Consider the following 16,798-nt stretch of genomic DNA (forward strand, 5'->3'; position numbering starts at 1 on the left):
CTTAGATTACGTAGGGAAAGGCTGGACTGCAAGTTTTCTCGATTCAAGCTGCGGCAAAAAGCCAGTTTCTCCTTTGAAAGGGAAGAGAAAGACAAAGATCTGACAAAGGAAATGGGCTCAGGTCTTTGCAACCCGCCAGCGGCGGGTGGGCTGGTGGTCCCGATACTATGTGGGGAGCTCGGATCTCAGTCATTCACTCTCTTCCGCTCCTCCCTCCAGAACAAATAGAGCCGGTCCCCGCCCCCACTGGGATGGGTCACTGGCACATCTGGCTAGATGGGAGGGGGCAGCCAGTGGGAGGGCAGCACATGTGCCGAGGCCGCACGCCTGGTGGCTGGGTGCAGGGCAGGTGGGAAGACCCCAAGAGGGAATCAAAAGGCGGAAAAGAAAGGCGGGAAAGAAAGAAGGGAGGCGGAGAGGGGAACAGGGTCAGCAGTTTGCTGCTGGCCTGGCCCCGTGGCCGGCCTCGGCTGCAGTCCCAGCAGGACGGGCAGAGCTGACTGGCCAGGGCACGTGGGCCTTGCTGCATCCCAAACATACCCTTTTCGGCCTCGCACAGAACTGGCAGCGGAAGGATACCTTCCTGGGCTGACCCTGCATGGCTGGACCCGATCCCCCAGCTAGAGCCGGAGCCCGAGCCTGAGCAGGCGGCAGAGTCCCAGGAGCCGGGTGACCCCCCCCTCCTCGGAATTGATTGGCGGGCGAGGCGCTCAATGAACGGCGAGGGCGGGGCGGGGTCGCGGCCAGCCCCCTTGTGCCTGGGAAGCCCCGCGGAGCGGCATGGGCGGGGGAGAGAGGAGTAGGGGCGGGCTGTGCTGGTGACATTGACTAGGGAGCCCCTGGGGGGAGGCCGAGCCAGACTCCCGGGTGCGCGCGCACAGCGGGGCTCCCACCGGCGCGCGCATAGCCTCCCTCACACTCACACTCACACATACACTCACACACAGTCAGCCAAGAGATCCCCGGCCACGTAAGTAGCTGTTAATACGGGCCGTGGCTGCGATGCGGGCTTCCTGAGCTAGGGCTCGGCCCCAGCCACAGTGAGTGCCCCTTCGCCTCTCTCTACACCGCACTCCCCAGCCGAGCCCCCCCAGGGCTCTTGTCTGATTCTCTGCAAATTGTGAAGACCCCCTTCCCTTCCTCCTATTGCTCTCCCCCCAAGAATTTCCGCCTCGGGCTCTGCAGAGGGGAAAAGAGAGAGGAGCTGTGGAGCCCGGTGCCCCGCGGCTGACTGGCAAAGCCACCCTCGCTGAAGAAGAGCCATAGAAACAGTCAGAGGGGGCGAGACCTGCCTAGAGACTCGGATAGCCTTCTGTCCCGTGCCTTCCAGCCCAAGCTAGAGGGGTGGTGCGTGTACGGACCCCAGCTGGAGAACCCAGGAGGGGAGCCTCTGGCTCGCGCCAGCACGGACGCACGCGGAGAGCCCCCACCTCTTCCTGACCCACTCCGGGGAGCTAAAGGCAGCAGCAGAGGAGGCAGCTCCGGCGGCCGGAGCTAAAGGGACATGAGCCTTCCCTGACCGCGAGCTCTCCTTCCCTGGCCGAGGACATCCCCTGGAGGGAGTCGACTCTCCAGGCTCGTCTCCAGACGCAGCTTCCCCAGCCGCTTTTGTTAGCTGCGCTGGGAGTCCTAACGCCAGTCTCTCTGTCCGTCTACTCGCCCTCCTGTCTGTCTATCGGTCTGTCCGCCCGCCCGCCCCAAGTTCAATGCTCCCTTGCTACTTGGTGGAGCGTTGGAGGGGAGCCTTCTTTTGCTGGGAAAAGGTGAAGACGCCATCTACAGTCAAAACGTAGACAAGTTCCCTCCTCGCCTCCCCACGCCCCCCACCAAAAAAAAAATAGAAAAAGAAAAAAACCCAAAAGGAGGAGGGGGCCCGGCTGCTCTGCGCTGCGCCTGGAGTTGCGGAGCCCCGCGGGCTGCAGCTTTCTTTGGCTTTCGCTCTCTGGCCTCGGACTTGCCTTCCTTCCTTCCTGCCTGCCTGCCTGCCTGCCTGCCTTGTGCTGTAGCCTGTTCCTTGGGCAGCCTGGACCGGGGGCCCGCCGAGCGCCTGGCCTCGGCCCCTGCCTCCCCGGTGCGATCCCGCCCTCCGGCCGCTGCCGCAGCTTGGGCTCGCTCTAGCCGCCTAATCTGCAGCCTCTCCAGGGCTCCCCGGAGGCCTTACTTGGCAGCGGGCTACTTTGTTCCTCCGCCCAGTCCGTTGGGAAGCTTTAAGCCCAGCGGACATCCGAGCGGCGCTGGCAGCCCATCGCCCGCAGCGGCGGCGGCGGCGGCAGCATTCCGGGCTGGGAACAAAAGGGGCCGCTCGCCCAAAGTGCTCGCGGACTGAGCGGCGGCACCCCGGAGCCTGCCCTCCTAGTCCTTGGCGGAGCCTCTGAGCTGCTAAGTCCCGCTGGGTGCCCGCAGCCCCTTCCCCGCCCCCCTCCTCTCCTCTCCTCTCCTCTCTCATCCACCCCCCCCCCACACACACACACACAATCTCTCACACAAAGGCGCCCGCAGCCGGACTCGCCGGTCAGCGCTGTAAGGCGTCCCCAGCGGCTCCGGGCGTTCGCGTGTGATCGCCACCCTCATGAACATACAAAGGTCCACCCCGATCACGATCTCACGCTATGGCCGAGCGCGGACCAAGACCCAGGATTTCGAGGAGCTGTCGTCCCTGAGGTCCGCCGAGCCCAGCCCCAGCTTCAGCCCCAACCTCGGCTCCCCGAGCCCGCCCGAGGCGCCCAACTTGTCGCATTGCGTTTCCTGCATCGGGAAATACCTGCTGCTGGAGCCTCTGGAGGGGGACCACGTCTTTCGGGCCGTGCATCTGCACAGCGGGGAAGAGCTGGTGTGCAAGGTAAAGCCCTGGGAGCCCCGACCACCCCCCCCCCCCGACCCTGACCGGTGTCCTGGCTTTGGGGAAGAGGCCCGAAGCCGCCACCCCTTGCGGACTGCCCGCTCTCTAGCTTGGGCAGCGGCTTTAGGGTTCTTTCCTTGGAACGCTCGGGGCTAACTTTCCAGCCACTTCAGACAATAGGGCTGGCGGGCGAGCTGGCGGGCGGGCTCTCCCCCCGGGGGCGCTCGGGCGACACTGGCAGGCTGCGGGCGCGAGCCAGCCTCAGCAACGATAGTGCCAAAGTACCAGCAGACGCCTGCTGCAGGACGGAGCCTGGAAGCCAATCCCCCCGCCCCACCTCCGGACACCTTTCCCTCGCCACCTCCATATGGGAGGGAATCCCCTAATCAATGGAGGAATCGGAAGGTGTCCAAGCTGGAGGGGCCCCTGATCACTCTCTGGGCCGGTACCTCGCCTTTTACACCTGGGGAAACCGGGGCATAGAACGTGGGAAGGGACTTGCCCAAGGCTCTGAATTGGCGCTCCCCCCCCCACCCCCCAACACACACACACACACACACCGGTCTCTTGTAGCAGGCAGTACGGGTGGGAGAGCTTTGTCTGAGAGCAGCTAAGAAAGGGAACCCGCAGGGCTGGCTTTTGAGTTGGCCGGGGCCCTCCCTCCCTCCCTCCCTCTCTGGGGAGGGAGTTTACCAAATCCTCCCGTCCCCCCTGCACAAAGGGGCAGGGATGAAAGCCCCAGGCACACCTCCGTTTATGAAGAAGCTAAGGCTGCAGCAGCCACCTGCACGCCGCCTCGCGCCCGCCCGCCCGCCTCCCTTTCTTTCCCATTTTACCCCCCCCCCCGGCCCCCCACTTCTGTTCCCTCCCCTGCCGGGAGCAGTTCTCCCAATTCTACCAGCGCCCTTTAAGGTTTAAAGGGAAGTTAGTGGAAAGCCTCGGCGTGGGCACAGCTGGGGAAAGACTGAGCAGGTCTGGCTTGGAGCTCAGTGGAGGGTTTGACCCTGACTGAGGACTCTGTGTGTGTGTGCGTGCGCGTGTGTGCGCGCGTGTGCCTGCCCCAGTAGTCCTGGAAAATACCGAATCCGCAGAACTAGGCTCAGCCGGGATTAACCTGCTGCCGGCCGCGGGCCAGCCTCAGCATTGCATCGGGGTCCAGCCTTGGATTTTTTCCGAACTTCTCGGTTTGGAACTGGAAGCAGGGCTGGGCATTTAGCACTGGCAAGCGGGGATGAGCACACCCCTCCTCCACGTGAACGTGGCCAAGGTAGCCTTTTGCAGCTTACAAAAGAGCTTTTCTCAGAATGCCGCCGCTAGAAGGTACAAAGCCTCCTGTCATTTTCCCCATTTTTGCCAATTGGGGAAACTGAGGCGCAAGGGGAGGCTTGGGCCTTGGAAGACGTAGAAGCTGATGGAACCCGGGTCTCCAGGCTCCCGAGTCCCCGGGTCTATTCCTCCTGCCTTCTGAAAGGGGTTTTGATTGCTCAGAATGTGTGGATTGTGCGCCCCTCCCTCCCCCCAGCTGTATCTGGAATGTTTAGGCAGGTTTTATTGCAGTTAGGGTTGAACCGCCTCCTCCCACCATCTTTGAGGCTGAGGCTCTAACTAACCTCAGTGAAGAGATGGGGAATGTCTGGGCTTTCTGCCTCCCGCAGCCCCTGGCCTGGCCATTGATTTGGGGCTGGAAGGTGCCTCCAGACAGCCCTATCGAGGGGTTCGAGGCAGCCCAGCTCTGTGAACTCCCCAGAGAGTGGAGCCCATGTGGCTCTGGCAGCCTCGGAGGGTCCCAGGTTCTCCAGGACAGCCAATCAGTAAAGGGCCTGGTTCAGATTTTCAGCACAATCGGGGTCGAGAGCCTCCCAAGGAAAGTTCTGTGTGAGAGTCCTTTGTTTCAACCAGAGCTGACCACGTTGCTGACTCAAACTGGAAGGAGCCTTGATGGTTCCTGCCCCCCCCCCCCATTTTGTACAAATGAAGAAACTGAGGCCAGAGCCAGGAAGGTGGCTTCTCACCTCAGGTAACTGGGTTGAGTCCAGCAGCTCCTGGCTGCTGGACCGGACCCCGGAGTGCAGGCTGCTCCCACTGAGGCAGCCCTTTCTGCTCATCCTTTGAATTCGGTCATTCACTGTCCACTTTGTGTAAACCTGTGCCCTGCCATTGGTCTGAGTCCTAACAATACCCTCAAGCTGGGGCTTGGAAGCACAGGCCAGGATCCCCCCGCCAGTGAAAGGGCTCCTTGGTGCCCCCCCAAGGACAGGATGGGTGTTGCTGTTCCGCAGGAGCCGGGAAGGCACGTTTTCCCTGCCTCCTACCTGCTTCCAGACAATGATGCTCAGGGAAGCTCAGACTCCAGGCAGTGGTGGGGCTGCTTAGCCAAGGCTCTCAGCAGAAAGCCGAGGGAAGGGCTGACACCGCCTGGAGGCGCAGCCCCGGAGCCTGGGCTCCTTGGGGAGAGGGGGGGCTCCTTCTGCCTGATTATTTTGGGCCTGAGAACAAAAGCTCCCCAAATGCAGGTCAGCCAAGCAGGAAGCTGCAGTCACAAAGGATAGGCAGAGCAGGGATAATGACGGCGGGCCCCATAAAATACCAGATCCATTGAAGAGGTGACAAGGGGCAGCAGAAAGACGAAGGGAACACCTTTATTATGTGCCTACTGTGTGCCAAGCCCTATGTTAGACACTTTGCAAATAGGATCTCATTTGATCCTCACAACACCCCTGGGAGATAGGTGCCTTTACTACCCCCATTTTATAGTTGAGGAAACTGAGGCCAGCAGATTAAGTGACTTGCCCAGGGTCATGCAGCTAGGAAGTGGCTGAGGCCAGATTTGAACCCAGGACCTCCTGGTTCTCTGTATACTAAGCCACCCACCCTGCAGATGCTCTTAAGAAGTTCTGATCTGTCATTTACCAGAGAATTCTGTTGCCTTCAAACACCAGAATGAATGAGGGCTCGGGAAGAATGTTGAACATCTTAATTTGGCAGGATGGTTTTTCCTCCTTTTCTGCCCTGTGAGGGACTCTTAGTGTGGAAAGGCCTTTCCTTGGGGCAGAATTATCTCAGAAGCACTTTTTGATCTACAATCTTTCTAACTGTTACCAGACCTCTTTGGGGTACACTAACTCACCATTCATGAAGTATGGGGCATGGAAAGAGCTCTAGATCTGCAACCAGGAGAAAGAAGACCTGGGGGGGGGGTCCTGTGGGACAACAAGGACATGCTAGGCCCTTTGGGGGGACACAGAGATAAGAACCCAACCAGATCCTGAATTCAGGGAGCTTACCTCATAGTAAGAGAAAGCAGGGGGCAGCTAAGTGGCTCAGTAATGGAGAGCCAGACTTAGAGGCAGGAGATCTTGAGTTCAGATTTGGCCTCAGGTGCTTCTTGACTGTGTGACCTTGGATAAGTCTCTTAACCCCTTCCTGCTTTTCTTGAATGAATACAAAGTACTGATCCTGAGATGGGTAGGAAGAATGTTTTTAGAAAGCCAGCAGGTACTCTGAAAATGACTTATAAGCTAGATTTAAAAATACAGAAAGGAATTTCTAGCAACTGGTGAGAGAAGGCTAGCCTTCCTGTAGGAGGGGGTGGCCAAGTGGGCCCTTGAAGTAAGCCAGGAAAAGGACTTGGGGGGACTTCTCAGGGCCCTCCCTCTTCTCAGTCTGTGACCCTGTGACTTCCCTCCTCTGGATCTCTGATTCTTCCTCTATAAAATAAGTGGCTTGGACAGACTGGATGACTCCTTTGGGCGCCAGCATTTGGAGAGAGGCCACTGGTCGCTCTCCACAATTCAGGACCCCAAATGAAGAAACCAGACGCACCGAATGCAGGGCCGGGTTTCCTCTTCAGGGGACTGAGGGGGATGGATTGGCAACGCAAGCTCATAAATGGAGTTATTTCCTCTAATAAAAATTGGGCTCTTGCTCCTTTTGGGCCACTCTGTTTTTGTAGACTGCCATCTTGGACTGGGACCCTTCCCTCCTCCCCGCTCCCCCTTCCTGCTGGACTGGCCGATGCTTCCATCTTTGATTTTAGGAAATCTCTCTCCTGCCAAGAGGGATCCCTGCCCCAGGCAGGAAAAACAATGGGCTCCCTGAGCCTTGTCAGATGAGAGGAAGCCTTGGAAGGGACAGTTGGGAGGCAGGCGCTGAGGGCGGCCCGCCAACGTCACTCTCCCACCATCGTCCAGGGGCTTTTTGACCTCATCCGAGCTAGTTCAATCCCACAAACGGGGATCAAACCCTTCATGTCCTAACAAGAGTCGACATTTAATCTCCCAGCCGAAGGCCTGTATTAATTATCTTTTGGATCCTTGTGCTGGAAGCTGTTATCATCATCCCTGTTTTACAAACGAGGCAACTGAGGCTCTGGAACTAATCAAGGTTTTTCTTTTACATCCCATCCTTGCTTTCTGACCTAGTAACTTCTCTCGAGACAGAAGGGCAAAGGCTCAGTGGATGGGGTTCAATAACATTCCCAGGATCATACAACTAGGAAGAGTTGAGGGCATGGAGATTCGAACTCAGGTCCCAGATCCAGACCTGGTGAGCTATTCACTGTGCCATCTAGTTGCCCCTGCAAAGAAAGATATGAAAGGGGAAGGGGGATTCAGCCTGAGCTTTCCTTGACTCCCCTCTGGGGGAGGTCCCGAGGGTCCGGGGTACAATCCTCTAAGCAGCTTCCATCTTTATAAAACGAGGAGATCCTCGGTTCAGAGCTCGAAGCGATGCTAAAGGCCGTCCAGTCTGGTTCCTTCATTTTATACATGAGATCACCCAAAGAGAATCAAGTGACTTGTCTAAAGTCTCTGAGCCGAGATATCTGTCTAGGTCAGCCAACTTTTCTACTGTTCTAGGCTGCTTCATAGCAGAGTTGCTCAGATCCTGGAAAGCCCCCAAACTCTGTTCTCAGGCTTTTCCAACAGCTCTGGCATCAGTGGACAGAACCACAGAGAGAACCCTGCATCAAGTCCAAGGGCCTGAGTTTGAATCCTCCATGGCTACTAACCTGGGTTCCAGAGGCCCAGGTTGCTTCCCTCGCAGGCTGTGCCTCAGTTTCCCCATCTGTGAAATGAAGGTGTGTCATTTTGATTCTAAATCTATGATCCTAAAGTCTTCTCATTCCACCCCTTCATCTGAGAGAGAAGGAAACTGAGGCCCAAAGAGGAAGTGCTAACTGCCAGGCTAGGAAGAATGGCAGATACAGACATGAATGAGCCCAAGGGTTTGGATGCCCAAATTGAGGGTGTTTTTCTACCTTCCCATGTTCACTCCACATTTCTCAAGAATCATCTCCAAAAATTGCTTTTATTAAAAAAGTCCAAAGACAGTCTGCCCCCTCGGAGGGGACAGTCGATTGTAGTCCAGTGCAATTAGGGGGGTGAACCCGAAGCTGCCCACATTGGCCCTCTGGCACTGGCTGGTCCTGTCTGCCATGGCAGAGCTGGGAGTCCCCTGAGACATGGGTGAGGCTGTCCCCAGGTCCCGGAGCCCCATTTGGAGGGTTGCCTCTGAGGGCAGAGCTCCGAGGTCTCCCTGGGTGATTTGTGGTCCTGGCAGGGATGTCCCTGGGTTCATTCTTAAGTTCTTGGGTGGCTTTCCTGAGGGGTACTTTTTAGAGCTTATTCCCCCACAGCCTGAGCCCCCGCATGCTGGCTCGGCGATCTTCGGCTGTCTCAGAGCCTCTGCCCCCCTGGACTGACATCATGGTTTCTCCATTTATTACCCGTGTGCCTTTGGCTAAGTCCCTTCCCCACCATAAGCCTCAGTTTTCTCATCTGAGAAATGAGTACATGGGTCGGACTCTGGAGTCCCTTCCCACTCGGAGTTGAAATCCCAATGCTGATGCTCACCGCCAGTATGACCTTAAAGAAGTCATTTCACCGCTCCCTGCCTCAGTTTCCCTGCATGGTATGTGAATGAATGAGCTCTCTGAGCCCTACATCTTGTCATCTCAGATCCCAGGGAATAACCTCAAAATGCCCTGAGAATCTCAGTGCGTCTTGGGCCAGAGCCACGGACAGACGCCCCAAGTCCTGACTGGCCAGCATTGTTTAGAGGCCCTTTTAGCAGGGCTGCTTTCTAAGGAGCCGTTCCACCTGCCTCTCCTTCCCAGCTCTCCCATGAACGGCATCGCCAGCCTCCTTCCTGGCCACATCTGCCAGGCGCATGGCGAGGCTTCCGCCGGCCTTCCTCGTCTGCATCCCTTCCCATCTAGCTCAGGGCTGGCACGAGGGAGGCGCCGTCTGGCAAGTAGCACCGGATGGAAGCGACACGAGCTCCCAGCCTTGGTCCTGGCCCTCTGCTTCCCTCAGGGGACCCCGCCACGTTCTCTGCCTTCTCCGGCTGTCGGCCTCCGGACCTCCAACGTTCCGTTCAAGGCCAGCATTTTCCTTTGCTTTTAGGGCTTGTTTTCCAGGGTTGCTCCTAGTTAGAACATATTTGTGTTCTGTGTTCTAAGAGACTTCCTAGAGCCGACAGTCCCAGGGTCTTCTCAATGCTCTGAACAGGCTGTGTCCAAAGGCCCCCCCAGCTCAGGTGTTCTGTGTTCCCTGATCAGGTAGTCCACGAGGGGTTCCACAGAGCCTCCTGGCCGTGGCCCCTTCGGGTCCTTGTTCTAGAGCCTCTCTCGGGGCTGACATTCCGCGTGCTCATCCCTCCTGCTCCGACATCCCTAGTCTGGGCCCGCTGACCCTCGGCTGGGGGTTCCACAGAGCCTCCTGGCCGTGGCCGCTTCGGGTCCTTGTTCTAGAGCCTCTCTCGGGGCTGACATTCCGCGTGCTCATCCCTCCTGCTCCGACATCCCTAGTCTGGGCCCGCTGACCCTCGGCTGGGGGTTCCACAGAGCCTCCTGGCCGTGGCCCCTTCGGGTCCTTGTTCTAGAGCCTCTCTCGGGGCTGACATTCCGCGTGCTCATCCCTCCTGCTCCGACATCCCTAGTCTGGGCCCGCTGACCCTCGGCTGGGGGTTCCACAGAGCCTCCTGGCCGTGGCCGCTTCGGGTCCTTGTTCTAGAGCCTCTCTCGGGGCTGACATTCCGCGTGCTCATCCCTCCTGCTCCGACATCCCTAGTCTGGGCCCGCTGACCCTCGGCTGGGGGTTCCACAGAGCCTCCTGGCCGTGGCCGCTTCGGGTCCTTGTTCTAGAGCCTCTCTCGGCGCTGACATTCCGCGTGCTCATCCCTCCTGCTCCGACATCCCTAGTCTGGGCCCGCTGACCCTCGGCTGGGGGTTCCACAGAGCCTCCTGGCCGTGGCCGCTTCGGGTCCTTGTTCTAGAGCCTCTCTCGGCGCTGACATTCCGCGTGCTCATCCCTCCTGCTCCGACATCCCTAGTCTGGGCCCGCTGACCCTCGGCTGGCCAGTCCAGGCGGACCCTGACCCTCTGCTCTTCTGCTTCTGCCTCTCCAGGTGTTCGATGTGGGCTGCTATCAGGAGTCTCTGGCCCCCTGCTTCTGCCTGCCCGCCCACAATAACATCAACCAAATCACCGAAATCCTCCTCGGGGAGACCAAGGCGTACGTGTTCTTTGAACGGAGCTATGGGGACATGCATTCCTTCGTGCGGACCTGCAAGAAGCTGAAGGAGGAGGAGGCCGCCAAACTGTTCTACCAGATCGCTTCGGCTGTGGCTCACTGTCACGACGGGGGGCTGGTCCTTCGGGACCTCAAGCTTCGGAAGTTCATCTTCAAGGACGAGGAAAGGTAAGGCTCTCCCTGTCCCCTGGGGCCGGCCGTAAGGCTGCTTCTGACAGAGGACCCAGAGGTGGGGAGGAGTTGGAGGAGGGCAGGTGGGTTCCCGGAGAGGCCAATCCAGTGGCGAGAGGGCTGGGCTTGGCGTCAGGGAGACCTGACTTGTCTCAGCCTCATCTCAAAACCTCACCAACTACGGGCCTCACTTACCTCCTCTGTAAAAGGAAGAGGGGCGGCTGGATGGCCTCTCAGGCCCCTCCACCTCTACTTAGATCCAGGCTTCCATGAAGGTAGAAAGGGTTAGCGTGATGAAAGGGTTCCAGAAGACGCTGGAGAACTCTGCAAGCGAGGATTTCATCAGAAGCCTGAAAGATGAGGGAGGCAAAATAATACAACCCATTGGGATGGGATAATATTAACAGAGGCAGGGATGGGGGCCAGACGGCTGAGTTCAAGGCGGTGGGGATCTCCCAAGTGAGTAAACACCTTCTACTGGTGCACCTCCGAAAGAAGGTGGAGAAACTGAGGCTGAGAGAGGGCTGGCCCCAATGTCACACACACAGCTCACAAGGAGGGGAGTGTGGACTGGAAACCAGGCCTTCTGAGGCAAAATCCTGGGATTTTCCTACTGTAATGGCTCTCAATCCTCAGTCCCAAACCTTTATGTTCTCTCTTTTTACTTGGCAAATCCAGGTCATCTCCTGTTCTGCTCCTAAATATCCGTGTGACCACGGCACATGCTTGCCCTTCTCTCTAACTTTCCTTATCAGTAAAACAAGGAGGCCCGATCAGGAGGTCTCTGAGGTGACCTTTCAGTTCTCAAGTCAAATGAAATGTGGCAGGCATAGAGCTCAGCAGGACTCACACGTCATCCTGGGTGTTCTGCCAATTAAATGTATTTATTTATTTATTTATTTTTAAGCCCTTACTTTCTGTCTTAAAATCAATGCTGTGTATCGGTTCCAAGGCAGAAGGGAGATAAGGGCTAGGCAATGGTAGTTAAGTGACTTTCCCAGGGTTATTCAACTAGGAAATGTCTGAGGTCAGATTTGAATCCAGGACCTCCCATCTGTAGGCCGCTGAGCCACCTAGCTGCCCCTCTGCCAACTAAATTTAAAGAAAAAATGTTACTTGGTTGAAAAATCATAGTATTTTCAGAGGATATCCTTTGGCTCAGAGGAGGAAAGAATAGAGTGATCAGAGATGCCCTGTTTGTGTTGTGGACCCCTCTGGCAGTCCTTCTGACAAAGCCTCCTCCTCAAATGATGCTTTTAGGTGCCTGCAATAAAACACAGACGCAGCCAACTATGTTTAAAGAGTCCTCAAATCATAAGAAACCAAGTTTGGGACCCCCAAATTCAGAGCCCCTGATTTCATTTAATATTTTCATTTTGGGAAAAGTGTCCTAAAGATGGGAGGTCATTTGCTCAAGGTTCTTCCTCTCAGAACTGACATTTGAATCCTAGAGTCTAGTTCTAGAAGCAATCATCAATCAAGAAACATTCAGGGCTCCCAAGGTGCCATCGGCTGTACCTGTACGATCTTGGGCTAATTGGATGCCCTCTCTGGCCAATGATGGTCAGAACTAAGTGATGGATGAGGATTCTCCTGGCCTGAAATTCCATGGTCTTTGTTCTAAGGCTTTATCATGCTCTTTCTGCTTGGGACAGATCACCCCACCATGGTTGGTGTTGTCTCTTCCCTTAAAAAGATCTGCCCTTACAGGTCCCCCAGAAGTCCTGGCAAAGAGGCAGCATTGTGGCTTATTGGGGTTTGCATTGGGGGATGCAACTGTGGAAGGAGACGAGAGTGGCTGTGTCCATTCTGATGAGCTCACGGCTGCCTTTGGAGCTGCCAAAGTGTTTCTCCGCTTCTCCTTCCATCCCCCAATTGGGAATGAAGCAAGACTTTGGTCCCTGGGGACCACTGGGGGTTTTCGGAGAGCTAGAGATAAGGGGGGCAGGATTCTCTGGAGGCTCAGCACCAGCAGATGGTGAAGCAACATCTGGGACTCTAGGCACTGGCTCGCTTCCGTTTTAGTGGAGGGAAGTGAAGATGCTTCCATGCTACAGCTTCTTGGTGTTGGCAGCTAGGCTGGCGCCTGGAGATCTGGGACGAGTGTGCCCTTAGGAATGGATGCGGTGGTTCAGGAGTGAAGCTGTGGGGAAGGGGATCTCTAAATGGATGGCTTTGCCAGGCCACCACGGGCACTGGAAAGGCTTTTTCCATGGGCTTCAAAGAGCTGGGCTTTGGGAGCCCCGTACGAGGACGGGGAGTTCCCCGCTGTGCAGACTTGTGCCTTGGTCATCGTGCGGAGCCCCAGTGAGGAGCTCCCCTTGTCTTTATGGGCGGTGGGCAGGGATGTGCCCAGTTGGTGACTCTGAAGGGTGTTTCTAGGGTGCATTCAAGGCCTCAGATAAGACGGAGGGGTGTTGTTGTCTGTGAAGGACCCAGACCTGAAAGTCTTATCACTGCAAAGGACCTTGCGCGATAGCCGGCACCCTCTCCTAACTCTAACACGGATGGAGTCAGACCCTTCAGAGAGACAGAGAGAGGTTAGAATTCGGAGTCAGAGGCGCGGGCAGAGCCCAGTCTATACTCAACCTTCTCCGGGTGAGGAAACGGAAGGCTAGAAAGGCTAAAGGCTTTGGACGTCCAGCTATTAGCATAAGAGCCAGGATGAAAACCTGAGCCTCTGTGCCTCCCATTCCTGGGTGCCTCCCCCTCTGGTGCCCGAGTTGGGACCCGACTTTTCACTGGATGTAGGATGTGAGCCATAGGGGGTTTGTGGGATGGGGAGTAGCTGGCCCATGTCCCAACAGGTCCACAAGTAATATCCTCACTGACGCTGCATGCTGTGTGGATACTTCTCACCCACACCTTGTCTCCCACCCATCTCCCACTCTGCTTGGCTTTCTGGGGGCTGGTTTTAGCTTTTCCTGATGCATTCATCCTCCAGGAAGGCCCCTGTTCCTTGTGGCACTGGTCATTAGCCCAGGATCCTAGATTGCTCCATTGGAAAGGAACCTCTAACTGTAGCGTGAAACAACTAGAAGGGAACCTTAGGAATAGAACACACTCCAGGAGAGCCCTCGCAATATAGATTTAAGTGTCGGGCAGAAATCTGGGGTGTGGGATGTCCAAGCTTGGGGGGACCTCAGATCCTCCAATCTCTCCTCTTTTGTCACAGAAGAGAAGAGCAGCTTAGAGGGGGCTCAGATTCATGGACTACATTAATAGCCATGTTTTTCATGCCCCCACTACAGCTGAGAAGACCTGAGTTCAAATTTAGCCTCATCCACTTACCATCTATGTGACTTTGGGCAAATTACTTAGCCTCTGTTTGCCTCAGTTTCCTCCACTATAAGATAAAGATAATAATAGCACCTTCCTCCTAGGGTTGCTGTGAGGATCAAATAGTGCAATAACTGTAAGATGCTATCAAAGAGGGCTTGCTGTCTCAGGAAGGGCAAGAAAGGGAAAGAATCGGTCATTTCAAATTAAAATAAAAAAAGGAATTTTGGGGGCAGCTGGATGACTCAGTGGATTAGGAGCCAGGCCTAGAGATGGGAGGTCCTGGGTTCCAATCTGGCCTCAGACACTTCCCAGCTGTGTGACCCTGGGCAAGTCACTTGACCCCCATTGCCCAGCCCTTACCACTCTTCTGCCTTGGAACCAATACACAGTATTGACTCCAAGACTGAAGGTAAGGGTTTAAAAAGAAAAGGGAATTAAAAAAATTAATTTTGCATGTGATTGGGGAAAAATAAAGTACTAAAAACGAGTTGTAAAATGCCTAGCATGGTCTTTAGTATGTAGCAAGGGCTATATAAATGTTATCTGCTCTTATTAGTATTCTTATTGATTATAGATAGATAGATGGTGGACAGATAGATGATCAGCAGAGATGATAAAATAGATAGATTGATAGATGGGCGGGTGGGTGGATGGATGGATGGATGGATGGATGGATGGATGGATGGATGGATGGACAAATGGATGGATGGATGGATGGATGGATGGATGGATGGATGGATGGATGGACAAATGGATGGATGGATGGATGGATGGATGGATGGATGGATGGATGGATGGATGGACAGACAAATGGATGGATGGATAGATGGACAGATGGATAAATGGATGGATGAATGGGTGGACTGATGGGTGGATGAATGAGTAGAAAAAGACATAGACAAGGAATTTCTCTGTCCTAAGCAATGGAGATAAAAATCCCAGCAAAAGGAAAGCTAGGCTCTGCCCTCCAGGAGCTGGCATTCTAATGGGGAAAGACCACCCATACGAAAAGGTAAGGGAGGAGAAGACCAGATAAGGAGATGTCCACATAGTTAGCGGTGGAAGCCAGAGAGGAATGAACACATCGTGTTGGGTGCTTCTTCACAGGAGGCCCCAGAGAGGAAGATGGGCTGGAGGCATCTTCTAGGGTGAGACAGCTACTGGTTTCCCATTGGACCAGTCCCTCCACCAGACTGAGGGAGCTGCAGAGGCCAAGCTTGAGAAGAAAAGGCTCAGGAGAAACATGACTGTTTTCTTAAAATATCTGAATGGAGATCATGTGGAAGGGAGAAGGGGAGGGAACCAGTACTTGCTAAGTGCCAGGCATTGTGCTAAATACTTCCTAGATATCTAACTTGATTGTCGAAAAGACTCTGGGAATTAGATGCTGGCATTGTCCCCATTTTACAAATGAGAAAACTGAGGGAGTCAGCTGTGAAGTCATTTGCCCAGGGCTACATAGAAACGAAGTATCTGAGGTCAGATTTGAACTCAAACCTTCTAGATTCCAAACCTACCTACAGGGCCAGCTAGCTATTTCCCCAGTAGAGGCCCAGGAACAAAGAGGCTGATTTAGGCTTGTTGTGAGGGTGGGGAGTGGGGAGATCCTGAGAATTACCTAGCTGTGGACTCAGCTTCTGTGGGGGGTCATGGAGCCCCCTTCCTTAGACATTGGCAATCAGGGGCTTCTTGCCCACTTGAAATTCCTTGGGCACCCGGGATGGGGTCCCCAGCTACAGAGGCCCCTTTGGGCTTTCAGATTCTGTGATTCTGTGCCCAAGCGCTCCTGGTGAGTAAAATGGGTCTTGGGTAAAACACTTTGAAGTCCAAAGCCCCTTGCAGGCAGGCATTATCTCATTTCAGCCTCACATCTGGAGAGTGGGTTGACATTTCCATTTTACAGATGAGGAACTTGGAAAAGAGAATGCCTTGCAGCTACTTAGTGCTACAAGTTAGGATTTGAACTCAGGCTTCTTCTGGCTTCCAGTCTGGAGTTTTTGCCCTACAAAGTGCTGGCCTCTTGATCTTCTGTTCTTTTCCAAGCAACTGGATGGATAGAGCACTGGAATTAGGAAGGCCTGAGTTCCAATCCAGTCAGACACCTAATAGCTGCATAACCTGGAGCCAGTTACTGAACCTCAGTTTTGTCCTCTATAAAATGGGTTTAAAATAGTAGCTACCTCCCAGGGTTGTTGTAAGGGGGAAAAAATGAGATCATTGTAAAGTACCTAGAAAGTACCTGACACATAGTAGGTGTTCTGTAAGTATGAGCTGTCATTATTTCTTATTGCTTTTCCAGAGGCTGGAGCGCACTCTGAGGGGGGTGGGTGCTTGTTGGGACCAGTTAAATGGGAAATGTCTCCTTCCTGGCCCCAAACGATGGCCTGATTCTTACCTAAGTCCCGTGCATGTTCCAGGATGCAGGATGAGTGAAATACCTTCTATTAACAGGCGTGCCTGGCAGTCATGTAGGCACTTAATGAATGGGCTTTGGATGAATGGATGAATAGATGAATAATTCATTTATTAGGTGCTTCACATCATAAATTTTGGCGAGCATGCGCTGAGCTGTCATCCAGGCCGATTGTGCCCTCCGGCTGGGTCAGGCATGTGTAGCGTAGCTCAAAAACCACCTTCCCTTCCCTGATGTGGAGCCGCTCCTTCCCGTGGCAGCCAGCGGTGGCTTTGCTAGAAAACTCTTCCTCGCTGGCTGGAGGTGTTTGTTTCTTTGTCTCCTCCCCTGTTGCTCTGTCATTTGCCTCTGGGCGCTTTGCCACATTCTTGGAGGTGGGACTCTGAACCCAGGCAGCCCCCTCCATCCTTCCCCCAACCACGGGCTTCCCCAGGGCTCTGCCTGACCCTTCCGAAGCTTCCGAGGAGGGAGAGCCCATCTCAGCAGTCATTCCCTGGGGGACGCTTTGGATTTTTATCCTTTTTCTCTCTTTGTAACGTCCTCCGGTTGCCTTGGCTCTCT

General features: G+C 55.0%; 1 protein-coding gene across 1 annotated transcript in view; it reads left to right on the forward strand.

Moving 5' to 3' along the window:
* The first annotated feature begins 2,560 nt into the window (after positions 1 to 2,560).
* TRIB2 (tribbles pseudokinase 2) overlaps positions 2,561 to 16,798 on the forward strand; it is a 34,257-nt gene continuing 20,019 nt past the window's right edge. Inside the window, exons 1-2 of the mRNA XM_001363326.4 lie at positions 2,561 to 2,839; positions 10,247 to 10,539. Of these exons, the coding sequence (XP_001363363.1) occupies positions 2,570 to 2,839; positions 10,247 to 10,539 (563 nt within the window). The 5' untranslated portion in view covers positions 2,561 to 2,569. The remainder of the gene's footprint in view (positions 2,840 to 10,246; positions 10,540 to 16,798) is intronic.

Source organism: Monodelphis domestica, chromosome 1, assembly GCF_027887165.1.
Source record: "Monodelphis domestica isolate mMonDom1 chromosome 1, mMonDom1.pri, whole genome shotgun sequence".
In the NCBI taxonomy this organism is placed as follows: Eukaryota; Metazoa; Chordata; class Mammalia; order Didelphimorphia; family Didelphidae; genus Monodelphis; species Monodelphis domestica.